At 47.4% G+C, this 17,074-nt stretch overlaps 1 protein-coding gene across 1 annotated transcript; it reads right to left on the reverse strand.

Annotated features, from left to right (window-relative positions):
* Positions 1–9,221: 9,221 nt before the first annotated feature.
* LOC131421984 (thyroid receptor-interacting protein 11-like) lies at positions 9,222–15,857 on the reverse strand. The gene is made up of 5 exons (XM_058568854.1): positions 15,828–15,857; positions 13,643–13,926; positions 13,418–13,482; positions 13,043–13,223; positions 9,222–12,875 (listed from the first exon to the last, which is right to left on the reverse strand). The coding sequence occupies exons 1-5, from the start codon at positions 15,855–15,857 to the stop codon at positions 9,260–9,262; spliced, it is 4,176 nt and encodes a 1,391-aa protein (XP_058424837.1). The 3' UTR covers positions 9,222–9,259.
* Positions 15,858–17,074: the final 1,217 nt, after the last annotated feature.

Genomic DNA, 17,074 nt, shown 5'->3' on the forward strand with positions numbered 1-17,074 from the left:
GGAGGCAGATGCATTGATACACCTCTGTTGATTGACGAGCAAAAAATCCTTGTGTTCTTTGCTGAGCGTTTGATTCAGAAAAACTGACGATTCAGAGGACTTTGGTCAGTTTTTCACTGAGCGGCCACCCCAAAGGCTTCCAGCAGGCAGGGCTAGCTCCTTCCCTTTAAGTTCCTGATCAAGGGGCTGGAACTTTATGACACAGCAGTGGAGTCTGAAAACGGCAAGCTTAGCTGTCTCAGGCTGCACGATGCCTCCAAATATGTGACTGCACTGGGGTAGTCGTGAACAAGGTCCCAGCCAGAGAAAGATCACTGTCAGCTAATCTGCATCCTCTGACAAATTCAAAACAAGAGAAACTGGAGTTTATAATCCCTGTGAACATTAATATTGGGAGCAAAAGCTGGACAAGAACTGTGGAGTTTCTTCCTGAGAGACTACAGTGGCATTTGTTGCATTGGCTGTCCAATATTCCTTTCTTCTATAACAACAGCTGGAGTTTATTCTGGAGAAGTAAACTCTCCTTTCAGTCCATGTGGATCAGGTGAGGTTGCATGCCTGGCACTGGGGGTGAAATCTTACCAAGGCCTGGCAATCACATACAAATCACCCCAGATATACTTCAGGGGTGTGTATGTGGGGTGGGGGGGCAAACGGGGGGATTACTAGGTTGGTCCAATCAGATTGAATCCTAGGAGTTGAATGGCAATTGCTAAGTCTAGAAGAGCTCTCTTTTGGGCCAGACTTGAACCTGGGAAGATGTACCTTTGAAACTACTGAGAGCCATCTTGCCACCTCATATAGGCTGAGAAAGATGCTAATGGGAAGACTAATGGAGTCTGGATCATTGTATGCTCAGTTACGGGTGACCTGATTTCGGAGCGTGGGAGCTGATGCAAAAATGACCAGAGCCTGTGGGGCTGGTCAGTCAGAAGAAGCTAAATTCAAAAAGATGAAATAAACAGTCATTCAGGTCTTGCAGCTCTCCTCCTGAGTGGGGGCAGACTATCCCTCCCCTCCCATCGCCACCTGGTAGTACCTCAGTCAAACCATTATCTTCCTTCCTTGTGGTTCCACTTTCCTAGTTTTTAGCCTATGATTTCCTCATAAGCTTTGAATGGCTGTAGTCTGTTAGAAAGGCTGTCTTTCTTCCATTGACTCACTGTTGCACTTTTGTCAAAAATCAGTTGGGCATAATTGTTGGGACTATTTCTGGGTTCTTTCTTCTGTTCCATTTATCTATGCATCTATCCCTCTGCAAATACTGTACAGTCTTGGTTACTGTAGCTGTACAGTAAGTTGTGAAACTGGCTAGACTGATTGCTCCCACTTATTCTTCTTTTTCAAAATTGTTTTAGCTTGGGGCCAGCCCGGTGGCGCAGTGGTTTAGTGCGCGCACTCCGCTGCGGCGGCCCCGGGTTCACAGGTTCGGATCCCAGGCAAACACCGTCGCACCGCTTGTCAAGCCATGTTGTGGTGGAATCCCACATAAAGTAGAGGAGGATGGGCATGGATGTTAGCCCAGGGCTTATCTTCCTCAGGAAAAAGAGGAGGATTGACATTGGGTGTTTGCTCAGGGCTCATCTTCCTCACACACACACACAAAAATTGTATTAGCTATTTTAGTTCCTTTGTCTTTCCATATAAATTTTAGAATTATTTTGTCTATAGCTACAAAAAAAATCTTACTGGATTTTGATTTTGTTACATCTCTATATCAATTTGGGGAGAATTCACATCTTTACTATGTTTCGTCTTCCAATTCACTAACATGGTATATCTTTCCACTTATTTAGATCTTTCACTGCTTTTATCAGTGTTGTGTACTTTTCAGCGTACAAGTCCTGGACATGTTTTGTTAGATTTACACCTAAGTCTTTTATTTTTATTGGTGATCATAAATGTATTTTTAATATTGGTGTCCACATGTTCATTCCTAGCACACAGAAATACACTAACTTTTATACATTTGTTTGCTATCCTATGAGATTGTTGAACTCAATTATTGCTTCTAGAAATAATTACTTTTTAATAACTTCTTGTGGTATAAGATCTGAAATTAAGATTCAATATTATGAGCAGTCTTGACATCTGGTAAATCAAGGAGACCTCAAATGGTCTAACTGCAATTCTCCACGCCTCTTCTCCCTCTTCTCCCAGAGGTAAGGGTCCCTGGCCAAACAACGCTTCTCATCACGGGGACCAGACACAGTGCCTGCTTATTCCCAAGCTCAGAGTTCACTTCCCCATCACAGAAATATTCAAACAAGCCCATCAGACCCTCCTGCGGGAACCAGGGTTTACTTCACCCTCTTGTTACTGCAAAGTCAACATCCCAAGCCCTTGCTTGTTCACTCTGTTTCCAAGTGCAATCCCCGTGTGGCCCTGCATGGTGTGAGGTCCTCCTCCCCTGAACTGTGAGTATATGTAAAAACTAATAAACTGCTGCCCATCCCAAATGTCCACTGTTGGGTGTCCTGTGTTCTGCCATGCCAATGAGTCTAGGGTGGGACTCTCTCTCTCACCAGTGGAGTGAAGAGGAGGGGACTAAAACAGTTGGCATCACAAACAGGATGGCCCAACCTCACCTGAGGACACCTGGCCAGCTTTCACTAACTACTCCTTTGCTAACTAACTGGGTCATAGGCAGCATTTCCTGTCTGGGATGTGAGGGCCAATTGTTGGCCAGCCCGGGCTTTAGCTCGCATTCTGTTCTCTCAAGAGGATGCTGCCATCTCTTCCCACCCTAATGTCTCATTCTTGCCCGCAAGGCGAGAACTATTCTTAATTGACTATATTCCAGAGCGAGGTGCCATCGGGTGTGGCTTGTGTCTGGCAGGTAGTCTCCTTGGCTCCCACATGAGGGCAGTGACACACAACATCCTCACTGGTGGGCGCTTGAGTTCCAATTACTGAATGTAGGGCTAGTGCTCCTTGGTCACTGTGTCTAGCCTGATGACCATCAGTGGCTGCTTGGGGCAGTCACAGAGACGCTGTTTGGGAAAGTGTAACCCCAGCACAGTCCTGGGGATGACTCCCTATTTAGCTTGAGAAAAGGAAGGAGGCCACGACCCCAGGAGGATTACAGAATGACTCCCTGGTTCCCTCCTGAATCGTTGTTCAGGCAAAGGCAGTGACCTCACCCATCTCCTGTGCTGCTGCTCATCTTGCTGCTGTCACGTGCTCTCCTGACCCCTAAGGGTTTCGAGGTGCACATGCGTGGCAGCCCGTGGCTCAGGCTCTGATGAGAAAAACCAAAATGTTGCGGGGGTAGCATTTGGTATTCAACTTCTCTCCCAATGCCAAAACCCAACCAGCACACTTGGGCTTTGCTTAGCGTTGTTCCTTACCAGCACACCAAAGGGCGAATCTTGTCATCAAGGGGCTTGAGGCCCCCACCTTGGCCATAGACAAAATGACCCACTGGATGTGGACTTCAACACTGGGGAGATTGACTGGCATTCCATGGAGGAAGAGGGTACTCATCTATGAGGCCCAACACCTGCTTCCCTTTCCCCATAACCACCCAGAAGGTCTGCACCACATGTGCTTGGATGGAGAACCACAAAAGTTGTGACTCTACAGTCCAAAATATCCAGAGGGCATATGTACAGAGAGAAGGTGGGGAAGGGAAGCAGCACAGATGGGGGAAAGGTAGGGCCACAGCAGAAGATGGCTTCCATCCCTCATCATCTGGATGGTGGGCGGGCCCTGTGCTCCTCCACTGTACCCTGCTGCCTATGCCTGTGTGGCACAAACTCCTGATCCTCAGGGCTATGGGGTAAATGATCCACAGCAGCCCTGTGGCACAGTGAAGGTGTCAGTTCAAACCTGACTTCAGCCCAGTATCCTTAAACCATACAACCATTGCCCTCAGTGAGAGAGGCCCTAACCTTGATGATACTGACCTGAGACTCTCTGGAGGAAGAAAGTGACAAATAGGAGCAGGGGAGAAAGACATTTCCCCACCCCCAAGTATATCCAGAGACCAACAAACCAATAAAAAGATAAATGACAGAAAGAGACCTGGATACATGGGCAGGGAACAATCAAACAAAATAATTAATTCAAGAAAAGTTCACAATTGTTCCAATTGGAAATCCAAAATTTACTAAAATGATTTATATGGCAAAAAGATAAAGGGAGCTGACTGGCCTTTGTGCCTCCACCACAGAGGTTCCGAACTACTTTAACATCTGCTGAATGCACCAGTTGGCAAAACTTCACAGACTTCATATTAGGGCTTGAATTAAGGTTATACATAATATAATAACCATTTTCTATTTCCTGTATTGAATGCTTTGACATCTGAGGCCCTGGTGACCTGGGAGGGACTGTCCCTGCCAGGATTAACTAATTCCTAGAGATAGTAAATGACTCCTCTGTGCACACCTTTCATGTTTAAACCATCCAGAGCCCACACCCCAACCTCCTCCTCTATCAGGCTCTCCCACTCTGGGCCACTCTTCCCCTGCCCTCATCACCCCAGGGTCAGGGACCAGACCGCCAAGGACACCACTGTGCCCTGAGCCCATTGAAGTGATTCAAACTAACCAATCCTACACCTGCTCACCCAGCCTCACTCCTTCCTTCCCATGGAATCCACAAGAAAGGCTCTTGCCCATGTTTTCCCCTCCCTCCTTCTGCCTCCTGACTGACCCTGATTCTGCCCTGTGTGGCCCTCCATGGTGTGCCCTGCCTCCAGCTGCTCAGGACCTGTGAGGATAGAAAACTTCTCCTTCATGACAGTTAGTTCTGTATCTTTGTGTCCGACTGTACCTGATGAAAACAAATCTGGGTACCTTTAAAACACCTGGGATCCCACTATATTTACACATGGCTGCATATTTTACTATTATAGATTAGCCTAATATGTTCTGTTCAGAGCTTGTTTCAACATCCTCTCAGCCTTACTGTCACCTATGAGGGACACATTTTTACCATGTTACCCAAGGTACCTAGGCTGTTCTGCTCTCACACACAATCTTTGCAGACAGGACCTTCACTGCGTCCACCTTTCCCCAGGAGTACAGTTCTGAGATGACTTTTATGACATCTTCCTTTGACGACATTTGTTTAGCACACTTGTTAAGGACATACAAGTCCAACGTCTTTTAGTCCTTTTTTGATTCTGGAGCCAACATAATTCTTGTTCACAAATTTTACTTAAGACCATTTATGCTGTAACTTATAAATTAGCCCACCTTCAGTGGGGGATCCCTCCAACAGATGGCTCTAGAATCTGTCCAAATGAAAACTCAGTGGGCACTCCTCTTGGAGCCTTCAGAGACTCCTTCAGTGAAGAGGCTTCAGCAACCTCTTCATGCTTCCTGGACTCTCTGGACCACATACGATGTGCCTAACTTGCCTCTCAGTTTCTTTTTTGTGTGTTTGTTTTCTTTTTTCTTTTCTTATCTTTTCTTTTTGTTATTGCTGTAACATTGATTGATAACATTGTATAAATATGTCATTTGGTTTCTGATGCGAGAAACTGCCCTCTTTGGCCCTGCGTTATACAGTGTTAGAGCAGCAATTACTAGCCATGCCCTGGGCTCTTCTGGAAATAGAGTCTCTCCAAGACCCTGAGCCTCCATACCCAGCTGCCCATTATTCCTTGGGTCATGGAAGCAGCACCCGACAAGTTCAAGAAGGTTACCAAGGCCTCCTTGCTACAGGAGAGAGCAAAACCCGGGCCCTGTGGCATGTCCTACCTGCTGGTGGAGGTGGCCTCCCCTGTCATCACTCCATTGTCAGATGCCATGGTGCTGGAGGATGTCACTCCTTCTCCAGTTCTTGGCAACCTGGGGAATCCCTTGGGATCAACTGGGTGTACCTCAATGAGAATTCATACACTTGAGGTTCAATGACCACCTCTCCCTCCTGGTCAAGTGCCCACTTCACTTCCTAGAGAAGCATTTCGCCTCCTCCCTAAACGTCTCAGTCATCACCAAGGTGTAAATTGATGTCAAGGCATTGAAGAGTCACTTACTAGAAGGCCAGAAATGAAGATTCAATATGAAGTTTTACCTTGACATCTGGTCAAATCAGAGGGCCTCCAATGGCATAACTGCAAGTTCCCCTCCCCCTCTGCTCCCATAGTTAAGGTCTCTTCACCAAACAACCCGCTTTATCACAGGGACCAGGCACAGTTGCTCTCCGAGTAGCGGGCTCCAGTTCCCTGCCAGACTGTCAAATTATTCAAACAAGACAATCACACCCTCCTGCGGGAACCAGGGGTCCGCTCCACCCTCTTGTCACTACAAAGTCTGCCCCCGACAACCCTACATCTTTACTCTCTTCCCAAGAGCACACCCATGTGGCTCCACACGGTGTGTGGTGTTCTCCCCTGGGATCTCTCTTTACCTGACTAATAAATTGCTGTTGAGCTCATTTGTTCAGCATTCAGCCATCCCTATCACCTTAGGGTGGATGGGAATCCCTCCCTCACCTTCCGGGTCAAGAGGAGGCAAATGAAACACTTCGGGTGTGCACTTTCTTGAAGCAATTACCCTGCGGTGATTAGGCTCATGGGCTTGAAGTTAATTGAGTAAGAATCTGTTTGGGATGTGCAGAAAGTCACACGAGGCTGCAGGGCAGCCTATGTGTGGGCGACGAGCAGGAAGGAAGGCTGCGGAGGCAAGGCCTTGCCTATTCTGCTAAAGTTTGGACTCCAGGCAATGGGGAACCCTGAAATAATTTAAAACATGGAAGTAATGAAATGGAGCACAAACTCAGGTTCGTTTACCAGATACGCAGCAAAGCCAATCACAGTAACATCGGGATTGTAGCAAAGAAAGAGGTTTATTATCAAAAGGCAGCCAGACAAGGAGGTGGGAAGAAAAGTCAAATCCACCTCCTCAAAGGAAAAAAGTTGGGGTTTTTCTCTAGGGTTTTGGGTAGGAGAGGGAGCAGGAGGGCTTTGGGGGCTGAAGTTGGAGGAGTCCTCTGCTCAGGTGCCACTGTCCTCCATATTTCTTCCTGGGTCACGTGTGCATCCGCTGGGGTTCTATGTGTGGCATGAAGTGGATCTTTGTGTGTGACGTCCAGATTTCACGATCGGTCACTTGAGCTTCTCGATGCATCTGCATGATATGTAGTCAGGCGGGGGTCAGGGGGCTGTCAGTAAGCTGCTCTCTTATCAGCAGTCTTCCTGTTGTTCTGCAAAACAAGCTCAGAAACTTTGGTTACTTTACTTACTGGGTCAACCTCGTGGGTACCAGGCACGGTTTCAGTAACAGTAGATTTTCACCTGAGTCCTCCCTCCCAGCAGCGTGGAGGGTGGATTCAAGGGAGGCCAAGAGCGCAACCAGCAAGATCAGTAAGGAGTCTCCTGTGCTAGTCCATGCAGGAGACAGGAAGGGATGGACCAGAGCAGTGGGAACAGAAAAGAAGGGAAGGAATTAAGCTCTGTTTGGTAGTTGACAGGATATGGAGTAGGCGATACAGAGAGATCAACCATGGCTCTGAGGCCTCTTGCTTGGGTGATAAGATGGACAGAGATTTTATGAGGTGATAAAAGGAACATAGGAGGAGGAGGAGTGTTGTATGGGAAGATACCACTTCCCTTTTGAACATGTTGATTTTGAGAAGCCAATGGACATCCCAGTAGAGGTGTCCAGCAGACAGTGAGATAAACTAGTGTGGAGTCAGGAGAAGGGTGAGGTTAGACATAGGCATTCAGAAGACATTAGCATCCAGGTGAGAGTCCAATCATGGGAGTGGATGAGCTTCCCTGAGACCACAGGGGAGTGAGAAGATCCTGTTCCCTGAAGACAATGCCTTAGAGAACATAAACCCTAAGAAGCGGTCAGAACAAGAAGCCACAAAGGAGACTGAGAAAGAAGGGTCTGAGGTCAGTAAGGGCACCTGGGGAGAGTGGCATCCCAAAAAGAAATAGGGCAGAGAGAATGTTTAAATACTGAACATGCGGGCAGAATTTATCAGACACCAGAGAGAGTTTAGGTAATAAAGGACTAAAGAGTGTGCATTTGAAAATTCTTATGACATTACGGACACAAGATTTTGTGAATCTTTCAAGAAGAAGTCAGTGAGAGATGAAATGATGACGAGTAGAGAATTTTTGCAGAAGGTCAGCCATGAAAGGTAGAGAGAGTAGGGGGTCATTGGAGGAGCAGAAAGGAGAGGAGTAGATGCTGGGAGAAACGCGGGAGTGCTCCTCTGCTTAGGGAAAGAGACAGGCTGAAGAGAAAGCAGATGGAAAATTAATGGACTCAGGTCGTTGACGAAGTCTGAATAGATGGTTTTCAGGGCAGAATGGAGCAATTCCCCTGGAAATGCAAAGCTGGATCCCTTTTCCTGTAGGACAAAAGGGAAAGAGTAGAGATGGATGGAGAGAAATAGAGGGATGGTGGAATCTAGGAAGGGGGTGCGGGAAATGGAGAGTTCTTGACTAGCTGGCCTCTGATCTCTTCAAGAGGGTATAAGGATGATCATGCTTGTGGAAAGGGATGAAGACTTGGAGTGGCTCTTAAGGAAATGGGCAAGGGAGCGGACCATGGACCTTTGATAGGATTTGGGGTAGAAACTGCTTCAATGTTGATCACTAGGCTATAGTTAAATCAATTAGGGTACATCCATACGACAAACTGCTGCTTTTAAAAAGAATAAGATGGAATTCATACACATTTGGAAAGATCTCTAAGGTGTAGTGACCCTTTTTTAAAAAGTCAGTCAGGGAGTAATAACCTCCCATATATACAAATATACATATATGTTTAAAATGCCTGAGAGAATCCAGGTTCCCAATAGAGTGGTTTCCTAGGCAACAAAAGAGGAGTAGGACTGAGCCAGGAAAACTGAACTTTCCTTTGTAAATTTTCATGCATCTTGCCCTTTTGCGCTGTTCTCCTTTCTTAATATACAAAGAGCAGGCACTCGTGTATTTTATAATTTTTGAGCATTAACACAAGTTACTGTTCATATTACCCAAGGTTCACCTAAAAAAAAACACCCTCTCCTTGTAAAAAATGAAAGTGCTAGAAACACGACTGGAAGTGTCCTTTGACCACAGCCTCCAGTCCCTCCAAGGCCCACTCTCCCAAGAAGTAACCTCTGCTTTAAGTGGGGTGAAGACCTTAAAGGATACTTTTTTTTAAATTACGAAGACTATTTATATTAAACTTAAAGTGAAACTAAAAACAAATCTATGACTTTTCCTGGAAGGCCACTTGATGATAAGGTCACAAACAAAGTGACCTGGTTTCTCTACAGTGCTGTCTCGTCTCCGACTTGGAATCTTCTACCGCTTTGAAGTGTTTTTCAGGGCAACTGCAGCACTCTTGGCAGGTGACAGGAGCAAAGGTGTACACGCGGGCACAACATCAGTAACGGCATTTAAAAGAAGATGCCCCGACCCCCCAGTCCCAGGGCCGGGTGGGTCAATAAGAGACACAGCTGTGGAGCAGCCATTCACATCTGATTTTCTGGGTGTGGATCCGAGGGTGGTGTTAAGACGTGCTGGTACATTTTTCGCCAGTTTCTTCCTTCTGGGTGCATCTAGAGGCTTCCTATCCTGAGCAGAGAGCTTTTGTGGTGGAAAAGCTACATGAGACTCAGTTTCTAGAAATTTAACAAAAAGTTCTGAAAAAGAACCATTGAGATCAGATTGCTGATTTGGTGTCAGAGGTGTGCTGGGGACACTTCTTGATCCAAGCCACCCAGTCATCCACCTGGTAAGGCCGCCGTGCTCTTCCTGGATGAGCCACTCCATTTCTTCCCTTTTCATTCCCAGAGTGCTTCCCATTAATCGTAACACTTCCTGACGTTCACGTTTGGGTGTTTGAAAATAGTCCAGGAAGAGCTTTCTCACTAGGACTTTGTCTACTTTTCCTTCCATGCTACTTACTAAGTTCATCCATTTCTTTTGCACCTCATCCAGCATTTCCTGTTGGACCTCACTTTGCTTTTTAAATTCTCCAACTTGTTCCTCCTTCAGATCCAAGATGGCATTGGCTTTATCGAGTCGTCCCTGCAAGGACATCAGTTTTCCTTCCAGATCGTCTGCCTTTTCCATCCATTCAGCTAGTGCCATCTTCAGGTTGGCTAGTGCTCGAGCATACTGCTTTTCTTGTTCCTGGGAGACAGAAAGCTGTAATGCGGTTTCATCTCTCTGCTTGGTGACAACGTTCACTTGTTCCTGCAGTGACTCCACCTGTACCCTGGCTTGATGGCTTGCCTTTTGCGTTGCCTGGGAAGATAAAAGTAGCTTTTCCTCTAGTGTTGTGACTCTCTTTCTTAGTTGAGCCGCTCTGTCTTCTGCAACCAGCACTTCACGGAGATGAGCATCTTCTGACTCTAAAGCCTGGTTACGAGATCTTTCTAGCTCCTGCCTTAAGCGTATTTCGTTTTCCCTTAAATGACAAACTTCATTCTGTAGGGCACAGTTTTCCATTTGTTGCTGTTTCAGTGCCAACACGACTTCATCTCTCTCCTGCTGAAACAGAACTGTCTTTTCCTGCATGGACGTAACTGCGTGTAAAAGCTGGTTTAACTCCCCAGCCTGGCCCTGCTCTTGTTCCTTCAGGAGTTGCTCCAAAGCAAGAGCCTTCTTCTTCACTGCAGCAGATTCGAACTCTTTCTCTCTCAGCATCATAGAAAGCCGCATATTCGTCTCTTGTAATGCCCGGTTTTCTGTTTCCTTTTCCATGGACTTTTCTAGTATTTTTTCATTTTCTCGTTTTACTTTATACAAATCCACTTCAAAATGTAATATTCTCTCCTTCAGGTTTGTTACCGCCTGCCTCAAAAGTTCATTTTCATTCACTTCAGTTGTGTAATTTTCACTCAAAGAAAGTAATTCCTCACTTTTTGCGTTGACTAAGAGCTCTTTTTCCTGAAGTAAGTTTTCTAAAACATCCTGTTTCTCCCTGAGCTGCTGGATTTCGGAATCTGTTTCTTCGCATTGTTTTCTTTCTCGTTCGGAGGTGGCAGCAATCGCAGCAGACAGTCTCTGATTCTCCTCCCGGAGGCTTCGAATGGTAGCCTCTTTTTCCTCCATCGATTTCCTTAACTCTTCTATCTCTTCTGGGAGCGCTTTAGAAGACTCACTCGCTGCATCAGATCTAGTTGCCTTCAGCGAGTCGGCTGACTCTGAAGTGAGTGATGATGTGGTGGGAGGCTGTGGTGCAGTAAGGTCAAGTGGACCTAAAAGAACATCCTTGGCATTGCACAGCTGCTCTAGGTTGAGCTGCATTCGTGCTAACTTCTTTGCCAAATGTGTGACTTGGATTTCATCCTCTTTACAATTTTGGATCAGGTCAGTAGAGGCCATCCGTACTTGAGACTTATTATCAATGTCCATCAAGACCCGAGCCTGAAGCTGTGGAAGTTCTTTCTGAAGCTGGGCTGACTCTCGCTTCATGTTGTGCACCGCAGTCATCACCTGTTGTGTCCAGTCCTCCATTAGGGAGACCTGTTGCTGTAACGTGTCACGTTCCTGCAGAAGCTCCTCCAACTGATTCACAGTAACACCTCCAACCTCACCGCCAGTGCCAGATGTCTGCAAGATTGTCCATAAAGTCTGACATTTCTGACTCAAGGCATCGATTTCCACGTCTTTCGCTCGAATGATGTGTGAGAGGTTCTGAACAGTTTCTCTAAACATATCCTGACCACTACTTTCAAATCTCGTGGACCATTTTGTATTTTCATCTTGCAGTTTCACGAGGTCTGCTTCTTTGGCAACCAGTATGTCCATCATTTTGTGATACTCTCTTTTTAGGTTGCTGTTTTCCCTCACCTTCTCATTGAAAACAGCTAACATTGGTTCCCTTTCCAAAGCGTAAGCTTGCAATTGCTGCTGAAGGTCGCTCACAGCCTGGATGTAGGGAGCTGAAGCTATTCTAGCGTGAAGACGCTGTATCTCCAACTCTTTTTGCTGGATAATCCGAGTTAGTTGACCAATCTCATCTTTGTATGGCTGATCAATCTGCTCCTTCAAAGGGACAGTCTTTTCAGTTCGAAGTTTCATCTCCCATTCCTGTTCTTTTCTTCCTTTTCCTAATCTTTCACTTTCAACTTTACATAAATCATGCTTTTCACTTCCGTTTTGCATACTAAGACTCTGACCTTTTGCCACTTGACAAATCTCCGAATGTTTTGTCTGCATGTGCTGGGTTTTTTCAGGCAAGTGGGTTTTCAGTTGTTTTATCGTGTTTTGCAAATTCTTAATTTCCTCATCTTTGGCTGAAAAGAGCTGAGTGTGTTTCATATGCATTTGCTCACGCTGGTATTTAAGTTCATCCATTTCCCGTCTCTGCTCTTGTAAAGTTCGAAGGAGCTGTGTCTTCCTCTGGTCTTGTTTTTCACTCATCTTTTGATGATGTTTTACTTCCTCCTCCAGGTGACCTTTTATCACCATCACCTGAGAGACCTCAGATTCTAGTCGTGTCACCCTGTCCAGGGTTTTAGGGTCAACCACAGGTGCAGTTCCAGTCTGTTCTCTCAGTCGTTCCAGGGCTTCTATCAGATGACTGTTTTCTTCTCTCATGGAGGCAAGCCTTGTGTCTTTCTCCTCCACGGTCTGCTGCACAATTTCAGCTTTTCTCAAAGCTTGGGTTCTCAGTCTCTCCTCTGACGCTACAATTGCCTGAACGTCTTCCATCTCCGTCCTCCCAGAGTCCGGTGACTCTTCCGCCTTCTCCCTTCCCTTCCTCAGCACATCTTTGGTGAAGTTAGAGATGTGTCCAGTGAGGGAAGCCACGCTGCCGCCCACTTGCCCCAGGGAATGGCCTAAGCCAGAGCCTAGGCCACCAAACCAGGAGGCCATCGCCGCGGGTTGCAGGGCTGACCTGGTCCGCTCGGCGCAAAGCGTCCAGCCCAGTCGGCCAGTCCCGCCAAGTGTGGGGCACCGGCGCCTGCGCAAGACGAAGAGTCCAAACACGCCGAGGGTTCCTAGGCAACGGGGCTCCGGGGTGGGGGTGGGGTGGGGGCGCCAACCGCCGGGGTGGGGGAGGGGCTGCCTGGAGCCCGGGGCCTGGCCCTGGACCTCACCAATGGGTCGCCAGTCACCCTCCCCACCCACCCTGTCACCCGGGGCCTCCGCTCATCCCGATGACTTCCCACCGCGGGGTCGGGCCCCTTCTCCCGCTGCCCCAGTGACGTCCCCGGTGCCAGCGCCCCTCCTGCCACCTCGCGCCGGCCGCCATGACAGCCGCTCTGGAGGCGGCCGTCCCCACACGGCCTCCCCCGTGCGCGTGTCCGCGCTGTGAAGAGAGGACCCGTTGCTCTGATGTCACCAAGTGGAGCACACGGTCCGTATTGTCCTGCAGCTGCTGGTTTTCCCCTTAAAATAATCTGAGGTAAAATTTACACGGTGACCGGCACCCATCTGATGAGTTCTGTGTTTGGACAAATGTCTACACCCGCGCAGAAGCGCGACCCTGATGAAGACACTGACCGTTTCCATCATCCAGGCGGTTCCCGGGTCCTCTCCCCACAGCCTCGCCTCCTCCCCGAGCAGCCCTGCAGGGAGAGGGGTCCCCTGGATGAGTTTGGGGGCTCTTGTGATACGGGTGTCACACCGTGGACACGCCGTGTGTCTGCTTCCGTCAACACGTGTTTGAATCTAGTCAGGGAAGTGAGTTCCACATCCGTGGAGGAAGCATTGATGAGGAAAGGACACCGGGGTCCTAGTGGCCCGCTCTGCCCGGGCCCGCTCAGCCCGGGGGGTCGTCCTCCTCGGGGACCGACGGGGGGCCGCGCCCTGGGCCTGGCTGCGCTGCCGCCCCGGCGGCCCGGCGGGCGGCGCTGGAGGGCACGCGGGAGGGCGGGGCCGCCGGCCTGGGGAGCCGCCGCCGCCTGGGCCGGGAGGCGGTGGAGGAGCCGCCGGGCGGGCCCGTCCGCCGCCGGGAAGCAGCGGTTCAGCCGCAGGAAGCCGCGGGCCCAGCAGACCGCGGGCAGGCGAGTCTGAAATCCGGGTTTTAACGAAAATTCGGTGGCCTTTCACGCCAATTAAACCACTCCCGAGACACAACACAATATATACGCGGCCAGATTTGTTCTGTGAGTCGCCAGTTGGCACTCGCTTGTCTAGAAGGACCTGCAGGTTAAGGGACCCTGTTACTCTTTTTTTTTTCCTGTACCTTCCCCTCACAGTACTACATTCTCGGTTCTTTGGATCTGTTCAAGAGCGCATCCTTTCCTTTACAGATCCGATAGTAATCACCATCCACGTTTCCGTAGTGGCTTAGTTTACCAAGTGCCGTATCAAACCACCGGGCAGGGTTCTCAGCTCCTGGCAATGATCATTTCTGTTTCATAAAGCAGGAAGAACGGCTTGCCCAGGTCACACAGACTAAGTGGCCCAGGCAGGACTTGAGTCCAGGGCTTCGGACTCTGGATCCCATGTGCATCCAGCTACAGAGACGGGGCTGTCTTTTCTCCAGGGAAGGATACTGTTTATGAAACGTCTTTGGTGCTTATTAAGCTGCTGGGCTAGGTGCTTTGCATGTATTCTCTCACCGCATTCTCACAGCGACCCTAAGAGGTGATGGTAGTTATTCCTGATTTAACGATGTGGAAGCCAGAACTCAGAGTGGTCATCAAGCTAGTAAATGGCGGAGCTGTCGATTCAAACCCTGGTTTCTGATTTCAAAGCAGCTGTAAGTTCCCATACTTCACGTGGGAAACTCTTATATGAGAAACCCTATGTTTGAGTTATGAGTGATGTTTTCATCAAATCCTGGAGGCGAAGAGTTGGATGTTGCTCTAGTCCAGTGTCTCTGACCAGAGATGGTTTTGCCTCCCAGGGCACATTTGTCAATGTTGGAGACGTTTTTGACTGTCATGATGTGGTTGGGGTGGTGGGTGCTAGTGCATTCTAGTAGATAGACGCCAGGGATGCTGCTGAACATCCTAGAATGCACAGGACAGCCTCACGGCACAGAAGCATCTGGTCCCAAATGTCAAGAGTGCTGAGGTTGAGAAACCCTGGTCTAGACCTTCCAGGTTCTGGGTAGGTGAATTATCAAAACCAGAGATCCACACTGTTTGCCTGCAGGGCAGGATGTGTTCTGTTTGGCCTATTCAGTATCTAGGTATGTACGTATGTATATTTTATTTTAATTGTTTTTACACTCATTAGCCCATATTTAAAATTTAGGAATTTTCACATGAAAACCTGTATTTCCAGCTTCTAAAATGTTGTAATCTTGCAATAACTGGCATTGCTTCCGGGTACACGTAGAAGTAGCTGAGCAGCAGCTGTCCCATCTGGGTGTGGCATCAGCCGTCCAGTGCCCCCCAGTCCCTACCCGGCTTGTCTTACTCCTACCTTCCTGGCCGACCCCTCCCTGATCACAGAAATCTAACGACCGTCTCCAGGAGTGGTACTCTCACTACCTCACGAGACAGCCCATTCCAGTAGGGGCAGCCGTGCCTCGTCTCTCTCCCATGAGACAGCCCTTCCTCTATTTGACGTCACAAACCATCTCCTTACTTTCTCAGCAGTGACATTCTCCATCCCTCACCTACTCCACTGTTTCCTTTTCCTCCCACTCATTTCCTCTGCCTTTTCTAGGACCAGTCTGAACAGGATTTCTGAGAAAGGGCAGGTAGCTGTGCTTTGCTTCAATCTGAGTGGATTCCATCCCGCCTCTGCATGGAGCTCGAGTGGAAAGAAATCTGATATCTTTGCAGCTTCTTCTGATCTGATCTTCTGTGGCTTTTTTATGTACTTGACATATTGTGATGTCCTGGAATATCAAACAGGGTATTTATAGATGAGTGAAAATGAACCCTGAAAGGAAGTGGTCATATAGCGTCCTTTTTATATGTGAAAGCAGCATGTGATTCTAACCTGGAATTACCTTTGTGGCTGCAGTTCCCAGTGTGGACATGGCCGACTCTTCAGGGAGTGGACATTGAGGTACAGACGCCTAGAATGAGTATGTGCATCACACACTCTTGTCAGACTACAGATGTTTTGCATATATCATTCTACTTCTGTTTCTCACATGTCAGTAGATGCCATAGTGATTAATCAACTACAAATGCACTTAAAAATATTATTACACTTCTATCTGCTTTGTGCGTGCACGTGTGTGTGTGTGTGTCTGTGTGTATTTTCTTAACCATAGATATTAAAAATACCACAGCCACCCAGTCCCTTATCCAAAACTCTTGGGGGTCAGATGAGTTTCAGAATTCAGAATTTTTCAGAGTTGTGAAGAGTAGTACTGTGCATATGCCATTATATAATATCTCCAGCAGGGTCTGGGCAGCAGCCCTTAATCAAACATTAGTATTTCCATAGCAAAATATGGGACTGTATTTCACGCTAAATGGAATACATAAGGATTGTAAATAGCTTCATGTTAGTTCACATCCAGTTCTGTTGCCTGATGAGTTACAAAACACTTATTTTTTAGATTTGATAAGAGTGGATAAGGGCTTGTGGACCTGTCTTACTTTTAGTAATGTTCCTGTAGAGAGAGCTTGTGAAATTTTTATGCTTTCAATCACGTTTCCCATACTCCAAAAAGTTGGAAATCACAGCTATATTCTGTAGCAGGGGTCACAGGTGCTCAAGTGCCAGGAGAGGTAAAATTAAGAGGTGAAGTGGGAGATTGGTTATAAGACAATAGAGAGTGCTGAGGACTTTGGTGAACCAGTGAGTCCCTGTCCATTAAAGCGGAAAGTTGCTCTCAGCTCTAGCCACTTGTTGCCATGGTGATTGGGGGTACAGTGTTGCCACATCTTCCCATTTTTAGTGATACTCCAGAATGCTGATTTCCGTGTGAAGTTCTTGTCATTTTAAGTCAGCTAAAAGGAAAAAAATCCACTGTGTAGGCCAAAGAAAAGATATCAGCAAGCTTGATCTGGCCTTGGGCTGCCTGCTTTGACCTCTGCTTTAGAGACTAATTCTTATGGTGTGAACAGCTGGACAGTAGTGTTTTGGTAATAAACTACTTCTTGAGATGGGGGGGACCTTTGTTTTATCATGATTCATCGTACTTTGCAAATATATGTTTTTGAATGTAAAATATTTCATAATAAAAAGAAAATATAACAAAGTTGATAGAGATTTTATTTTAGAATTGCCTTATTTTCTAGC

The sequence above is a fragment of the Diceros bicornis genome, chromosome 26 (assembly GCF_020826845.1).
Source record: "Diceros bicornis minor isolate mBicDic1 chromosome 26, mDicBic1.mat.cur, whole genome shotgun sequence".
In the NCBI taxonomy this organism is placed as follows: domain Eukaryota; kingdom Metazoa; phylum Chordata; class Mammalia; order Perissodactyla; family Rhinocerotidae; genus Diceros; species Diceros bicornis.